This window comes from Colletotrichum aenigma, assembly GCF_013390185.1.
Source record: "Colletotrichum aenigma strain Cg56 chromosome Unknown KSG_Cg56_contig04, whole genome shotgun sequence".
NCBI lineage: Eukaryota > Fungi > Ascomycota > Sordariomycetes > Glomerellales > Glomerellaceae > Colletotrichum > Colletotrichum aenigma.
Window position 1 is genome coordinate 2,733,401 of NW_023500910.1, and position 16,690 is coordinate 2,750,090.

General features: G+C 55.3%; 3 protein-coding genes across 3 annotated transcripts; 2 read left to right on the forward strand and 1 right to left on the reverse strand.

Annotated features, from left to right (window-relative positions):
* Nucleotides 1-9,176: 9,176 nt before the first annotated feature.
* CGCA056_v006624 (uncharacterized protein) lies at nt 9,177-11,348 on the forward strand (the record flags this gene model as incomplete). The annotated part of the gene is made up of 3 exons (XM_037321873.1): nt 9,177-9,183; nt 9,240-9,599; nt 9,826-11,348. 3 exons carry the CDS (start codon nt 9,177-9,179, stop codon nt 11,346-11,348), a joined length of 1,890 nt encoding a protein of 629 aa, XP_037179246.1.
* Nucleotides 11,349-13,032: 1,684 nt separating this feature from the next.
* OXR1-1 (Oxidation resistance protein 1) lies at nt 13,033-13,989 on the forward strand (the record flags this gene model as incomplete). The annotated part of the gene is made up of 2 exons (XM_037321874.1): nt 13,033-13,476; nt 13,543-13,989. The coding sequence occupies 2 exons, from the start codon at nt 13,033-13,035 to the stop codon at nt 13,987-13,989; spliced, it is 891 nt and encodes a 296-aa protein (XP_037179245.1).
* Nucleotides 13,990-15,055: 1,066 nt separating this feature from the next.
* MAPK (Mitogen-activated protein kinase) lies at nt 15,056-16,316 on the reverse strand (the record flags this gene model as incomplete). The annotated part of the gene is made up of 4 exons (XM_037321875.1): nt 15,056-15,432; nt 15,499-15,880; nt 15,946-16,141; nt 16,204-16,316. 4 exons carry the CDS (start codon nt 16,314-16,316, stop codon nt 15,056-15,058), a joined length of 1,068 nt encoding a protein of 355 aa, XP_037179248.1.
* Nucleotides 16,317-16,690: the final 374 nt, after the last annotated feature.

Here is a 16,690-nt window from a genome sequence, read left to right on the forward strand (position 1 = left end):
GGAACATCTTTGTCTTACCAGAACCGACATTCGGCTTCTGGCTGAGTGGCCTGGACAGAAGTGCATTATCGGGCTTTGTCGCACTCCGTGACCATCGACACAACTAACGCGCAGCAGTAAGTCTCCTTGGACTACCAAGTGAACGACCTGCGGACCGCATCGCTATCTCGCAGGTTGCAGATGCATCGTAGATCAATATGCGCGCCCGGACGGGCTTTGGCCGAAGCTTGGAAAGTCAAAATGGATGGCGATCGATGTGTGCGTTTTCCGGTCACGACGAAGTATTACATACTCCACAATACGTGCTGGAACCTGGTCCAAACAAGTTATTCTACGCGTAACTCGATTGTATCTCGAGGGAACCCTTGGCCAAAACAGAAACTCAAACTCTACATGTGATGGTTGCAACACGCTTCTCGCACCCTTGTACGAACGTACACAAACGCACGCGCAACACATACGCCGTACACACCGAAGCTGGCTCTCGCAAAGTATGCTCATGAGCGTCCACTTCTATTCAGTGGCTGCATGGACTTTATCAAGGCGAGGTGAGCCAAGCCAATGGTTTGTTGGCGGCGTTCTCGACGAGAAACGTCCGAAGTCATCCGACGATGCTGGAGACACGTTTCAACGAGGACCGCGAGTGAACGATGTCGATATCCAAGGGCGGACCTATACATTGCGAAATCTGACCTCAACGCCTGATATGACCAACATATACGGTGCGTTGCCCATGTTTGCCAAATGGCATGTTCCCACTGGGTTGACCCTTCATGACAACCAGTGACTGTCGGCTCTGTGGCCCAGCCTTAGCCTTAGTCCTCTTTCCTCTTTTCGCACCAACAACCGCTTCATATGCATGCTCAAATCTCGGAGGCATCATAGCCGCCTTTGATACTTAGTTCATGGCACACCAATCAAAAGTCACGAAGATCATAAACGCGACCATTCATATCTTCCGTTACAACTCATCTAGTGGATGATGGCTGTGTATGGCATCTACACCGCCCGACAAAAGAAGCCTCTGCCCAAACGCTGCCTGCACATAATGATACTAAAGTGCTTATGCATCGACCATCTTGACATCTTCCTCGGCGTTATCCTCTGGCTTTCTCATTAGCCAGTTCATCAGAGACCAGACAAGCCGCATGGCATTGAGACGTTCCTCGAGCACGAAAAAGTCGAACCAAGGGGTGCGGCGCACTTCAACCTGGCCCCAGCTGCGGTGCACATCGTTCTCGTCAGCGCCCTCGAGGACCTCGAGCAGCCGCTCGGGGACGCGAACTCGCAAGAAGCTGACGTGGTGGAACAGAGAGCTGATGACGAAAATATCATCGTAGCCAGTGCCCTGGACCTTGCCAATGGCTTCGTAGCGCGTTTTCTTATCCCAGCTAGCCGACGGTGGCCTGACCATGCGGTAGTTATCGTAAATCGACATGTTCTTGCGCGGACGCTTGGATGCGGGAGGCTGGCCGGATTCCGAGTTGACATTGTCCTTATCTCCCTGGATGGCGTCACGCTCGACCTCACGACCGATGGGGCCGCCTTCACCACCGCCCCAACGAGATTTTGACGTCCACCATTGGCCTTCGCCAAACCGCTTCTCCGTCTTGCCTTCACGAGCACGGTGCTGAGCGGTGACCAGCGCGGCAACAAGCTCGCGGGCCAAATCGATGGTCTGGTCGTTATCGTTCTCAAAAGACGTGGTCGCGCGGGCAGAGACGGCTGCGAGTGGCCCCTCAATGATGCCTTGGCGGGCGGCATCACGCGTCCGCGGAGTGCGGAAGATGAAAGTGCAACCGGATGCGAAGTAGGACACTCTGGGCGCCGGCAGGGACTCAGCCTGGCGTTTGTCGGACGCCGGCGAAGCGGCCGTGATATGCAGACGGGGTTCGGTCCGAGGAGCCGAGACGTTGCAACCGAAATCATAGGCAACGAGCTTGAGAAAGGCTGTGATGAGACTTTGGCGATACTCTCCTGGCATCGACGAGCCAGCTGAAGTGCGGATAACGCGGGGCAATTCGGGGGTTTGTGAATTGTCCCGCTGCGTCTTGTCTGCGTCGACAACATTGTTTGCGCCCGTCTCCTCGGGGGTGTTTAAAGGCTTAGACTTGTCATCCCAGTACGTCGTGAAGGCTTCGAGGCACCTAAAGAACTCGTACGAGTTGCCCAAGCGAGCTTGCTGCTGGCCCTTGGGTGCAGGAATACGCCTCACGGTTCGAAAAGCAACCTCGTTGTCGTGGGATAGCTCGCGCTTGCGGTCCAGGTAAGTCTGACAGCCGGGAGACTGAACGCCGTTGTTCAAGACTTTACGCGTCTCTGCGTTCTTCTCACGTGCCTCATCCGGGGTTAGCTTATCCCAAGCCTCAAAATCAGCAAGACACGCGGGGTCTGGGATGAGATCTGCGGGAGTGGCGTCCGGGATGAGATTTATGCCAAGGGCATCAAAAATGGCGGAAGTGACATCCCCCGGGCGGTAGACATTTTGCAAGACGGAGGTCAATGGCTTCGTCTCTCCCGAGGGTGCCGAAGGAGCGTGTAGCTGAGGCCGGCTGGTGGGCAAATTCAGCGGGGTTGGAGGCGGGATGTCTTTCGGATCAACCTTGACAGCGGTTGGCAGGTTTGCTAATAAGCCTTGTTAAGACAAGAGATTCTAGAGTTGGAACATGACGGAAGCTTTAACCAGTGCGCAAGGTAGGTGAGGAGGATGATCGTGTGATTGGTCAATGGACCAGATAGAGTGGAGGAATGGGTTCCGGGGACTGTGGACAGGAGCTGGATGCAGCCGGCCGGACCAAGTGGCTCCGCGGACGGGCCGCCAGGGAGGCAGAGCCAAACAATTGAAGCAGATCAGGCACGGAAGGCACAAGATTCCGGTGTGGTGATAGGCAACTCAGAGCAACAAGTCTGCCAGCCAGCTTGGCTTAAGGTTGAAGAGGTGAAGCACTGGTAGAGTGATCGAAGGCACCACGAAGGTAGGGATCAAACTAAAGGGGGTCAAAGAGGTAGGGTGGTAGTAGGACGACTAGGGGTGTAGGCCATGAGGCTTTGCAATGTTGAAAGGACAATCGGAGAAGAGACGAAAAGAAGATGATTGAAGCGGGAGCGGGAGCGGGAGCGGGAGCGGGAGCGGGAGCGGGAGCGGAGCGGGCAAGATCAAGTGAGGTGAGGATAGCCAGGTGCGCTGTCGATGACGGTCAGGTGTGGTGGCTGGAGGTGTCGCTTGACAATGATATAAAACGTAGGTACAGTTGCTAGACAAATTGAATAGGTCGACTCACCCAAAGCGGGATACGTGCCAAACATGACGTCGCGAACGTCTCAGAATAGTTGTCCCGTATGAGGATAACGAACGACGGGCGCAGATAGAGTAGTTTGGGGGAAAGATGCACGGCTCCCCAGGCAGAGACAGTGTGGTCGGCGCTGGCAGCGGAGTGTGTGTGTGTGAGAGAGAGAGGGAGAGGGAGAGAGGGTGGGAGGAGAAAGCAAGCTCGAGCGGGGTTGAGATTGTGCTCGATGGGTGAGATGAGAGATGGACTGTTCGCTTCGCTTCACGTTCGGTGTGTGTGTTGAGTCTCGTCTCAGGCCAATCAACTGTGTTGTTGAAGACTGATGTCGGCTTCGGCCAGGGTGAAAAGGGGAACTAAAGATGAGTAAAGAGAAAATGAGAAAATGAGAATTAATCCAGTACAGTCGGGTACGGATAACGTGGGAGACGAGATGGGCCGGAGGAAGCCCAGCAGTTCAGTCCGGGACGGAAGTCTGCAGTTGGTACGACTAGCCGTCGTGTTGGGTTGGGTTGCTCTCTGTGCTGCGCACTACGCTACTATGTATGTCTGCGGACCCCGTCGTAAGGTATTGGATGTATGTATGGCCCTACCTAGGTAGGTGAGGTAGGTACGGATACTCTCTTGTCTTTGTCTAAACTCAGGTAGGCAAGCAGAGGTGGACGACGTGAGGAGGCTGCAGAACAGGACGCAGAAGCGAGCGCTTGGCGACCGGTGCTGTTCGCTGCCAACGTCGTGTTTGTGGTGCTAATCACCGCTGTCGGGCTGCTGTTGGACTCTTTCCGTCAAGGGCCCACCGTGTGATGCAGCGTTGCTGCACCTCTGTGGCTCTCTCCTCCCCGGGCGAGAGTTCCAACAGGTCCATTGCCCGTTGTTTGTTGGTTCTTTTCAGGGGTTGCGATACCCTTGGACGCCGGTGATTTCCTCACGAGCGAATGGCGCGACGGGACGGAAGGGACAAGTCCCTGCGGGCTGCTGCTGTGCTGTCACATATCCGTACAGCTAAGGTCCCTTGCCTACGCCGTACCTTACTTGAGGCTGAGGTGTGTGGCTGGTGAGAACCAAAAGTCGGACCTAGTTGCTTAGATAATCACCGGCCGGATAAACCCACGTGGGCCCACGCTTCGGTACAGGAAGCCGGCGGCCCCGTTGCATGGCTGATCCTAGCCGCCGCCGTCAAAGAAATTCAACTGTGCTGCCAGCCCGGAGCGCGCGGGGACTTTCGGCGCCCCTCCCAGCTACCGAGTCCCGTCCCAATTGTCCGGTCGAGCTCCGGTGTTTCGGAACGGTGCTAGTCCTAGTGTCCAGAGCGGAGCGCCCACTTGGCACTTGTTCAACAAACTATGTGCCAAACATACCGACTCACAGGACGGGAAAACCAGCGCTTGATTGGTCCCTTGAACCTTGCCGACGTCTTTCTCCTCTCCTCTCCTCTCCTCTCCTCTCCTCTCAGTGCTTCCTCCACTCCGATTGCCTCTGATTGATGGTCGCTGCAAAAGGGTGGTGCACAAGCCCCCGATGGTTTTACCACACAACTATATGTGTCTGTGGTGCCAGAAATTGATTATATGGCTTCACGGCTGTAAAAACAAAACACGGCAGGGCCCCGGTCTAGACTGAATTGTCCAGAGCAAACAAACTCACGTCCCGTCTTGTTTTTGCTCCCCCTTCTTCCAGACTAGACACATTAGGCCGGGGTGGCATTAGCATGAATGCACACAAAGTCATGTCTAGTGTCCTCGGCTGACGGGACCCTTTAGCTGTGCAATGTTAACCTTACTGAGCCCTTGCCACGGCCCTATCTGCGACTCATCCTCTACCCTCGAGCACTCCTGCACACAGACGCGGAGCACTGTTCAAGTACGCGTATGACGTTTCGGTTTTCTGCAGCCAAGATGAATGTTCCAGTTCTCGTGTTCTCTTTATTGACTGCTGGTCTTGATTGACTTTCTACCCCATAGCCAAGTTCGTCCTTTCTATCCTGCGTGCCGTCCGCCAACGATCCTGACGGTTGTCTCAGAGACATCTTGCTGGCCACACCTTCACCAGAGCCAATCGCGGCCATTCCACCACGAAGCCAGTGCGCCGTCAAACTGCGCAATGTTGCTCGACATTGTCATCGTCGGTCGTATGTCGTTCGGCCCTCACAAACAATCTGAAATGCAACAGTTCGGTCATGTATTTCCCGATGCCCTAGAATGTTTGTTCGCCAGGTTTCATACCGCAGGTTATGGTTGTCTCCATCGTTTGATGATCCGCGGATCTGGCATGGTACATAGCACAAACATAAGCGGGCTTGACATTGTGCACCACTATTGTTTTGCAGTGTGATTGCTCGGCTAGAGTATGAGCCGGCCTATGGAGTATCCCTCGTAATCTGGTCAGGTTTGCATGTATCCCTCATCAAGCTGGTGCCCGTACTTGTTGATACAAGTCTTTTGCGGCCAGCATAAGCAGGGGACGATATCCCAATTGATCGGCGACACCGTAGGCACAGTTGTCTTCTCGCAAGCCTACCGTCTATAGAGCTTGACGTGATGACGAAGAGATGAATGTAAAACCATTGGGCGCACGACTTGGTGGTGCTGATGGGATTCGGGCTGTGCACTGAGCATGTTTAGAAAGTTGTGCATTTTCGTGTCGATATTTGAGACGCGCCAACCAGACGGGACCACGCTGCGATCCCGTTGCTTGTCCCCTAACGCACGGCGGATGCATCTGTGAAGGAAAAAGCTAAGCGAATAATAGGTCGCGAGGCCGTAGGGATGTCGGGGCACGTACTCAAGGGTCACCCGTGCAGAGGTCGGATGCATGTCAGTTGATCGACGTGGCTACCCCTAGGTGTTTGACGCAGTGGTGTAGAGTAGGGAAGACTGGGGGGAGGGGGGCAACAAGAAGCAGACAGCCGAGGAGCTTTTAAACAACCGCGGACATGCCTCCATATGGGCCCACGGGGATATTGCTTGGTTTAGAGGCACTGTCTTGTGCGTGAATGGGAAGCGATTTATTCTGTGTGTGGAGGATTGTCTCACTGTGTAGAAGCCGGTTGTCAGTGGACCGACCATCTCAATTCTACACCCATCACAAGCCGTCAAGATGATTTGGCGCGTCCTGGGCAACCACTACGATGGATGACATGCCAAGCGATGGAGGGAGGGTACAACCGTCGAAAGTTTGAGAGGGGATAGCCGAACTCGCGCAAATGCCGAGAGAAGAGAACCGCTCCTCACCATCGATCTTCCTGTTCTGGCGTTCATCCTCAGAATATCAGGTGAAGCAGGTTCGGCGGGCGTTGACCGAAAGCAGGATGGCATATGTCGAGGCAAATGTGAATCCGCATTCCACTCAAAGCGCATTGGAGATGGATACGCAGTAAATGGGGCCCGCCGCGACCGACTCGGCGGTGCTTCAAGGAGCGGGTTAATTGCGTGGTGTTTCCTGTTTGATAGGTGCCGCCTCGCGGAAAGAGTGTGGGCAATTGTATCATACGACCGAAATGGGAGCGAGTTGCAAATAGGTGTGTAGGAGGAAGCAGCAGCAGGCCTTCTCCGGATCTACAAGCAAGGGAGCGGATGGGTGACGGAGCACTGCAAGTATCCGTACGGCCCGCCCTTGTTTGAGAGAAAGAGGCGAGAAAGCGCAGACTGGGTGAGGTGATGCTATTTCCAGAGAGTGTGACGCTTGTCGAGGTGGATCTGGGAGCGAAGGGGCCAGCACTGCAAGGGGTGCTGTCCGGACATGGCCGGAGAAATGTACTATGGTGTAAGCGTTGGATGACGGCAGACACCAACGAAGTCGAAGTTTAAGTGGATGGTGTTGGTGGAGGAGGAGGAGGAGGAGGAGGAGGAGGAGGAGGAGGACGACGACGACGACGAGGGGAGGGGCGGAAGAATGCAAACTCGCGGCATGTCTTCAAGTGTGTCCTCCTTCTTCTTAAAATTTGCAGTGAAGCCAATACCGTATCCCATGGATATCACCCATGTTCAAACGGTTTCTTTTCATGTCGAAAATGAAGGTGAAGGGCATGTCGTCGTTTCCTCACGGTGACATTGGTGCCTACTGCCTACTGCCTACTGCCTACTGCCTACTGCCTACTGCCTACTGCCTACTGCCTACTGCCTACTGCGTGCATAGGTACCCAGAGGGCCAGTGTGGGGCGTTGTGCTACTGCAGGGGGTTCGACTCCAAGATGGTTAGACTGTCACAGATGGCGAAGACTCTCAGTCCCAATCAGCCAGTTAGTAGCGCGGAGTAATGGCGGGGGGGTCCCCAGTCTGGAACGCGACTTCCTGCTTTGGGGGCGGGTACAGATGCTTCAGGTGTGTTACAGACCAGGGGTAGCCGCCGTCTTTGGGCGCTTTTGCTGGGCAAGAGGCTCAACTGACTGCCTTGCATCTGCCAGTCAACGGCCAGACCACACCCCCTTGTTCTGGGGGACCCCCCCTCTCCGTCTAGACCTCTTCCATGCTTTCTTGATGCGCTCTCGCGGCTTGTCGCTCGTCTTCTCTTCCCAAAGCAACCTCCTCAGACACGGCCGGCCTGGGACCCAGCCAATCCGCGCTGCACCAGAGATCCATCAAATATTGCTCAATCCTTCCTGGTTGCGACAGACACCATCAATGCCCGTGCCTTTCTGTCGCTGGTGCTGGCTGATGCTGCATCTGCATCTGCATCTGCAACTGCATCCGCATCCGCATGCTACGAGTCGACGACTTGGTAGTCAGTCAGTCAGTCACTCCTTGTCGAGGCACGATGCCTTTGGTCCGTACTACGGGCCTGACGGCGCGGCACTACGGCATTCAGTCGAGACACCTTGCGCAAAACACTTGCAGAAGCACCAGAATACCTCACCAAGTATCCGTAATGGCCTTGCAGATGCTGCTACTGCGCTGCACCACGCTGCCCCGGTCCCAATAACTTGCATGCCGTCCTCGGCGCTGCCTCTGTTCTTGTTTGCCTGTCTGTGACCGGGTCTGGGGTCTGTCACCTCGGTCGTCCTCGATTAAAGTAAGGAGAGGTACGCGAAGTAACGCTGTCGCTCGGCGCCTACCGTCCAATGCTCATCCTTCCCCTCTGCCTCTCTCTCTCTCTCTCTCTCTCTCTCTCTCTCTCTGTGTGTGTGTGTCCCCCTCTCTCCGTCCATAGTACAGACTGTACTCATCCATCCTCACCCCCGATCATGGATGTGGCCCATGCTGTTCCATGTAACACGCATGTAGCATAGAGGTGTATGTTTGTGAGAGGCCCAGAAAGAAGTGTGTGTGGCCCCCGTCCCTGTCCCGCACGATCGGAGAGACATCCCGCGAGCCTCAGTCAAGACTCAGACCCTACCTTACCGATGCAGTCCACTCCAAACCAAACCACACCACGCCCTTTTTTCCCTTACCGTACCATACCCTGCCTCCCCATGCCTTACCCTGCCTGACCCTCCTTCGTTCCTCTTACACTTCCATCACCCCAATCTTTTTACCTTTTCCTCCTCATCCCGCCACTTTCGATCTACCTGCCCTTCGATTCTTCTCACGATACCGCCGCTGGCGTCGACTTGCTCTATTCCACAGTTGCCCGGCCTGACCAGCTGGCTATTCCACTTCGCCCTCTGTATACTATCCGCTTCTCATCATCGACGACAAAGTCTCGCCCTTTGAATGTTCGCTTCTTGCTCATAAACTTCCGCCAGACAGCAACTCCGCCGACTCGTCTCCATCGGCTCGTGGCCGCGTTTTCTTCTCACCCAGGTTCCTCATGAGCTTTTACCGATCGACCTAGATGGCCGGCTAGGCTTCTGCTAGTTCTTGTCTTTTCATTGTTTCGTTCCCTCGCTGGGGGCTACTGTTCGATTCTCAACCCCACGGTTCTCTGCGACTGGAATCGCAACGCGCTACGACAATGTCGAGTCCAAACCGATCAAACCTCCCGGAGGGGGCCTTCATCACGACGTTCAATGGAAAGAGGTGTACGGCTGTGCCGAAAGGGGCGAAGACGAGATCGGGCAACCAAAATCGACAATCGACGAGTACGTCGCACTCGACATCGACAACTTCATCGACGACACGGTCGACCCCTCCACCGCCTCCGCCGCAAACAAGCGCACCCTCCGTGGCTCCTCCTCCTCCTCCTCCGCCGCCGCCATCGCCCGTGGTAACAACATCACCACCGCCGCCGCCGCTAGTATTGACTACCAGTTCAGCGAGTACGACGAGCTCCTCATTACCACCCCCTCCTGCACCACCCCCTCCACCGCCAGTGACGACTTCCTCTTCTCCACCACCACCACCAATACAGCAGACACAAGCGCCGCCTGCTCCCGTGGTCTCTAACCCTCCGTTGCCCATCATCATACCCTCCTCTTCTTCTACGCCGCCACTTGTTGATGCGGAACCACCGGCAACCATTCCTACATTCCAGCAGATTCCTAGCATACCCCCCCAAAGTGTGCCTCTTCCTGCTCAACTGCCTCCTGTTTCCTCATCCTCCTCCGTTCCTCCCATCATACCTCCAATCGCTCCAGGAACCAGCCAGACTGATGCCAACGCAGTCCCCACGCAACCGGCTCAGACGCCGCCAGCGCTGAGCGACGTCAGCCCTCCACCCGCAAGCTCAAGCACCCCTGCGCCGGCTGCCCCTACGGTTCTCAACCCTGGCACTGCCGCGGGCGAGGCTGGGGCCGGGGCCGGGAACGGCAATAACGCTCCCGCGAGTAGTCAGCCTTCTTCACAGGGCAGCAACAGATCCGGTGGCGTGGCTACACCTGTGGTGATTGCTTCGAGCGTAGTGGGTGCTGCGGCTGTCATAGGCCTGCTTGGCTTCCTTCTATGGTTCTGGAGAAAACGATGGCTCAGGAAGCGTCGGAGCACGCTTCTCACGCCTTTGTCGACGGATCCCAGCTTCAGGACTGGCGAAAAGTTTGTTATCGACCGTGGATCCCTGGGACCGACGCCGCGTACAGCCAGACTAAAAGCTGCCCTTGGCTACAATTTCAATCGGTTCCGTGGTCAAGTGGGAGGCCTGGTGTCACGCAATCGTGATAGTAGCTCTACCGGCGGCCGCTCACAGTTCATGAACATCTCTCAACACAGCCGGAACAGCTCGTCCATGTCGAATCATGGAGGTCCCCGCGACGTTGTCACAACTAAGGACCGGATGAAGGACTGGTGGGAACGATTAAGAGCGGACATGAAGTTCAACTGGCGCCTCCGAGGCGACAAGAATGCTGAGAAGGATCCGTTCGCCGCGTCCCGCGACATGAAGGAGCGTAAGGCTGCCACGGGCGGACAGCCTGACTTCTTAACATTGTTGGGGATGGATGAGAGAGAAGTCGAACGAGAGGCCCAGCGCAGGCGGCTCAGCCGAGGCAAGGGTAGCGCTGGGTCGGGCGATCACTTCCTTGGTGGTTTGGGGCTTAACTTCGACAATGCCTCGGCCAACCCCTTTTCCGATATCAACGCGCTACCACACGACTCTGCGAAGCCCGCGCCTCTAGCCGTGGCGAATCCGTCTTCGAATAACCCCTTTTCGGATTCCAATGCCATCTCGGCACCAGCGGCGGCTGTCAAGCCACCAACGACTTATGTAGCAGACGTCCGACGATCCAGGGGTACGTCGGTTGGCGGCAACACGACGCGGCCACCAAGTGGTTCCACGTTCTCTCCCCGGCTGGACTCAATGTACCGAGATTCAATGCAGAGCGTCGAGAGCTTTTCAACAAGACGCAACAAGTTCCGTTCTGACCCTTTCGATTTGGAGCGGCCTGAGTTGCTTGGCAACCGCTCAACGCCAGCTAGCAGTAACTACAGCCAGGCTGGCGGTGGGCCGCCGCGTGTACCTGGGTCAGCGCACACTCGATCCGACAGCTTCAGCTCCAAGTACAGCAGCGGGGTGAGCATGGACGGGTGGAGCGATCCGGGTCCAGACGTCGGACCTTCGGGCGGGCCCGCGGCATATCGGTACGAAGCCGAGAGCCCCGTGGCCGGCTACCGGCCGGGAGAGCAGCGCAAACCGGGACGCAGGCCGAGCCAGACCAGCCAAGGAAGTCAACAAAGCGTGGGCAAGGCTCTGTAGAAGCTTCCACAAAACATTTCACTGAGATATATGTCATATACCATCATGAAACACAATTCATGTACAAAGAATGAAGGAGCTGGTTGAAGGGAGAAAACGGTTTTTGTTATGCGATACGCAATGGTGGAACGGGGCGACGACTCAGGTGCAATGAGGTCATCTTGGTCGTTCGCTGCGTTCCTGATGAAAGGATAGATGTGAAGATACCGAAAAAGGATGGATCCAGGTTCGGGTCCGGCATGGTGTTTTGGTGTTACAATGAGGCGGACACATACGTTCAGTTATGCTGTGCCTGTTGCTCTCTTTTCCTTGTTACGATCACTCAGTCTTGATGAGAGAAGCTGCCTCTCGCCTGCCCCTGGAAACCCCTCATAGGCGGCGCAGATTGAGGCAGCGAACCTGTTAAAGGTAATAGTTATGTCAGAGCAATTTCACAAAAGGGTGAAACCAAGTCGACACTAATTAGTTACTAGTTGTTCTTGATGCGCTGTGATATGCGTTGTGCGTGAATGAGCCGGGTTACAACATAATGGGCCGCTGCAAAGGCTGTGACTTGTGCGTTACCGGAGACGAGACCGGGCTCCCGGACGCCCGGCCGGGGGTGGCCGGGGACATTTGGAACGAGGATGGAGTTGAATTGATAATAGATAAGCAATTATGGTCTCATGACTGACAGCTGGCAGCCAGTGCTGGGTTGACCGAGCTCTGGCATACGCTTATCCCAAGCAGGCAAGTCTCTGTCAAGTAGGTAGGCGATAGGTCACCGGGCAAGATACCTGAACGAAGTACCCCTGAGGCGCTTGGCTGGCACGTTGGTTACCCCTCATAGCTGTACGGGTCGTAGTAGGTAAACAGGATGCATGCAGTAGCCACCAACGACGTCAGGTCTCCCCCGCCCCCCCCCCCCCCCCCCCCCCCCTACTGGCCACTGATCCCGCATCATCCCACTGCACACGCTCCAATACAACCTAGGTAGACGACAGCAGTCATACAGCTGCCATGGTTGAAACATCAAAAGGAACGTTACCATCTACAACGACGGCAGTGCGATAGTAGCTATCCCTTGCCGTATCCCAAACGAGCAAGGTGATCGCGGGCCAAGGCAAAGAGGCCCTTCGAACCCACGTCCCCCGCTGGCGCGTCTACGTCCTCGTTGAAGGACCACCCGACTGCTGCAGAGCAACTCGCAACAAGACGGCGAGCGGGACCCGATCCGAACTCACCGCCGTTGGCCAAAAAGCCATAGTCGCGCCGCCGACAAACCCGTTTACCTTAATCTTCTCTGGCCTGGCCTGGCCTGGCTTTTTATCATACATGTCGTTAGGCAGCCTGCCAGCCAACCCTTCTTGCTTTCTTGTCTTGCTTACCCCATTCAACTACTGTCGTTTTCGTCTGGTCGTTGGACCTACCACCAAGTTACCTGACGTAGGCAGCTTTTCCGTACATCTCGCGCGTCCGTCAATGAATGTCCTCCACCAAATCTCTGCTACCGACGCCATCTCAATCAAACCGAACCTTCTCCATCTCTCCCGCCCATAAACCTGCACCTCCCACAGACCCTCGCCAACGCTCAACGCACACGATGGCTTACCAAAGCCCCCCGGAAACACCCTCCTCATCCGGAGCACACACACCTACACACTCGTCCGCCAACCCCTCCTTGTCCAATTCCATGATATCGACAATGTGGTCCGGTCTCGTTCGTCGGTTTTCCTCTGATATCCCCGAATCGTACGGTCCCCACAGCCATCACCATGAGTCCTCCCACCTAGCTCACGCGTACACCGAGCCCACGGCCCACGGCGCCTTCAAGGACGGCATCAACGGGGTGTTTGTGCCCGCCAACATCAAACGTACCGCGAGCCCCTTCCGCCCTCCACCGCTGGATCCCATCGTCCTTTACGGCTTCAAGGAAAGCACGCCACTCAGCGCGCGATTGCTTAGTACTGGCGTCGCCGAGGAAATCCGCATAATGCTGCCAGAACGACTACGAATCATGGAGGACTGGAAGCTGGTATACAGCCTGGAGCAAGACGGGGCTAGTCTGACAACCTTGTACCAAAAGGCAGCTTTGTATCAAGGGCTGCGTGTTGGCTTCGTCTTGGTTATTAGAGACGATGCTGGTGGCGTGAGTTGATTGCTCCAACGCGGGCCGTGAACCTGCAAACGATTTCACCTGCTAACAGCTTACCAGACCTTCGGCGCCTACCTCTCCGAATACCCTCACCCCGCACCCAAATACTTTGGAAATGGGGAATGTTTCCTGTGGCGCGCCTCCACCCTCACACCCTTGCCACCACCGCCCTCTGCCGACACAACCAACCTCACGCGTTCAACAACTGTGGCTAGCCCAACCCGCTCAGCATTCAACGATGACGACCGCGCCCAACCGTCCCCGGCACCCAGCGACTCGATTCGCTTCAAAGCCTTCCCCTACTCGGGCGTGAACGACTACTACATCAACTGCGAGACAGGCTTCCTGAGCGTTGGCGCTGGCGACGGGCACTACGGTCTGTGGCTTGATGACAGCCTTGACCGCGGCCACAGCGGCCGTAGCCACACGTTTGGTAACGAGCCGCTCAGCGACGAGGGCGAGAAGTTTGGTGTCTTGGGTGTCGAGCTTTGGGTGTTGGGGGCTTGAGGGGGTTCGACAAAACAACAACAGGGGAAATAAAGGAAAGGGGGGAGGAGAAAGAGAGAAAGAAAGAAACAACAAGGGCGGGGGACCTCGTCCATCCACGAGAATGAGAGAAACGACCAGGCGCGGCGGAAACAGCACGCCGAGAAAAGAGAACCCGCGAAAGACTGATTACGGAGCATCTTGCGGCTTTAGGTAGACACGGCGAAACGGAGCGTATGGTGTTGTTCTTATGCGTAGTAGCTGGAGAGCAAGGTCCTACTGAGGCAAAGCAGAGCGCCGCAAGCATGACACGTCTGCTGCGAACCCCCCTAAATTGGATACTGGCCTGAATGTAGGATGGGGGTGCAAGTTGAAGAGTGTGAAGAAGTGGGAGGCGCGAACAGGCTGTGCTTTTTGCCCGCGCATGGGGAAGCAGACGATACCTCGGCCCTCAAGAGATTGGGCTACCTAGAAGGAACATACAAAGAACGTGGGCAATGGGTGCCGCCGGTGGACAGATATTCTTAGCCTTATCGGTCACTACGAAGTTTATATATATATAAACAATGATACCCTCGAATTACATCAACTGAATGCATTGGTGTGCCGTTCTTTGCGAATCGCCTTATACAAGTACCCGCCATCTTGAGCAAAGCAATCCTTTTCCAACTGCCTGCAGGCATCAGGTAGTGCCAGTGCCGTTGGTTGTTCCACTAGCCTGCGGATATCGAATGTATACGACGTCGCCGTTGTTCTTCGCACACGAGAAGTGGAGGTGGACCCTGAAGTGGCGAAAAGAAGAAAAAAAGGGAAAGAATTAGACGAGAGATATTTGCTTATCCATCAATGAACGATCTAGCTTGCTCCAGCCGGATCTGCCTCGCCTCGCATATGTCCCTCTGTATTTCCTAACCTCGAAGACCCTTGCGGCCTAATTGTCCTCATCTCACTTTGCCTGTCTATAAAGTCATCTGTGCCCTTTTCGTTCGTCTTCTCGTGCCTTGCTCTGTATCCATCTCTCACAGCGCCCTGGCAACGCCACCAACAAGTCCCGACGACAGCCCTTTCGTCCATCTTATGCTCTTGTTCACCGCATAATCTCCTGGTAAATCAACTGCTTGAGCTGCTCCTTGCTTAGGTTGTCCTTGTGCTTGTCAAAATCAAAGAACTCCTCCGGAATGGGAGGCGCGGTAGGCTCATCGTCGGGATCATGGTACGGCTCAAGGTAGGGGTGCTTCAGAGCGTCCTCGACCGTGATGCGCTTAACAGGGTTGAATGCGAGGAGCTTTTCGAGAAGATCGAGAGCCAGGTCGGACGTCTTGGGGAACAAAGTCCGGAAGGGAACCTTTTTCTTGAAGGGAAGAGAGCGAATGTACTCTCTGGCGCGGCGGGACTTGATTCCGTAGTAATCCTCCATGGTTGGAGTTCCCAGTACATCCAGGATGAGTGTCAATTGGTGGTGGTCTGGTTTCCATTAGTATCATTGGCATGCGATCCTTAACAATTCGCAGATGGGGGAAGGAGGCTTACAGTCCTTGCCGGGGAACAGGGGCTTTCCGCTAAGCATTTCCGCCAAGATGCAGCCGACCGACCACACATCAATAGCTTTCGTGTACTCCTTGAACGTCAGCATAATCTCTGGCGCGCGGTACCATCGCGTCGCCACGTATTCCGTCATGAAGCCTGAGTTATCCTCCTGCGACGCCGCGGAACGTGCCAGACCAAAGTCACAGACTTTCAGGTCGCAGTTGGCGTTGAGGAGCAGGTTGGAGGGCTTCAAATCACGGTGCAAAACGTTGGCCGAGTGCATGGCCTTCAGGGCACGCAGAGTCTGGTAGATAAAGTATTGGCAATGGTCGTCGGATAGGTCCTGAGTTCGGATTACGCGGTGCATGTCCGTCTCCATGAGTTCCTGAATTGCGATGGTGTGTCAGTAATTTCACAATGAAGCTTTTCAATTGCCTCGGAGTATCTTACTTGGATTAGATAGACCTCGTTGAAGGTCTCGTAGCTTCGGGGTTTCTGAATGTCGAGAATGGAGATGATGTTTTCATGGTTGAAGTATCTCAAGAGTTTCATCTCACGCAGGGTACGGAGACAGAACATGGAGTGGTCGAACGGCGTGATCTTCTTAATGGCCACCTTTTGGCCGGATGGTTTGTGTATCGCGGAGCTAAGGCAATCATGGTCAGTTCAGCAACTCTCTCGAGGATTTGGTAAGGGCCTTTGACGTACCAGACGACTCCGTAGGCACCCTCGCCGACGACATCCTGGATGTCATACTGTTCGCTCACGTTGAACGAAATCTTTCGGGATCCCGAAGCGTTGGGGGGATTCGCGCGCGACATGGTCGCTGGCATAGGACGATGTTATCGAGCTGGAAGGTGTTGTCGAGCAGGTAGTTATCGACGGATTGGTAGCACGAAGGCGGGTCCTGGCGAGGGAGATACTACTTCGGGCGGAGCACGAGAAAAAAAAAGGGGGAAAGGGCAGGATGAGAATTAAGCCGTCCTAATAAGGTGGGCGCGAAGAACCACAATTGCCTTGGTCGGTGGTTCGGTAACGAGCCAGGAGCTATTTGGTATCGTCGTCTGCGGGGGTATAATTATTGGCGGGAACGCTGTTTGTGACTTGTCGGAAGAATGGGTGGGATCGACGGGTGTCAAAAACGATGGCGTCGGAGACACAAAGTTTCGCAAGCCGGGCGACTTTGGTTTCTTGG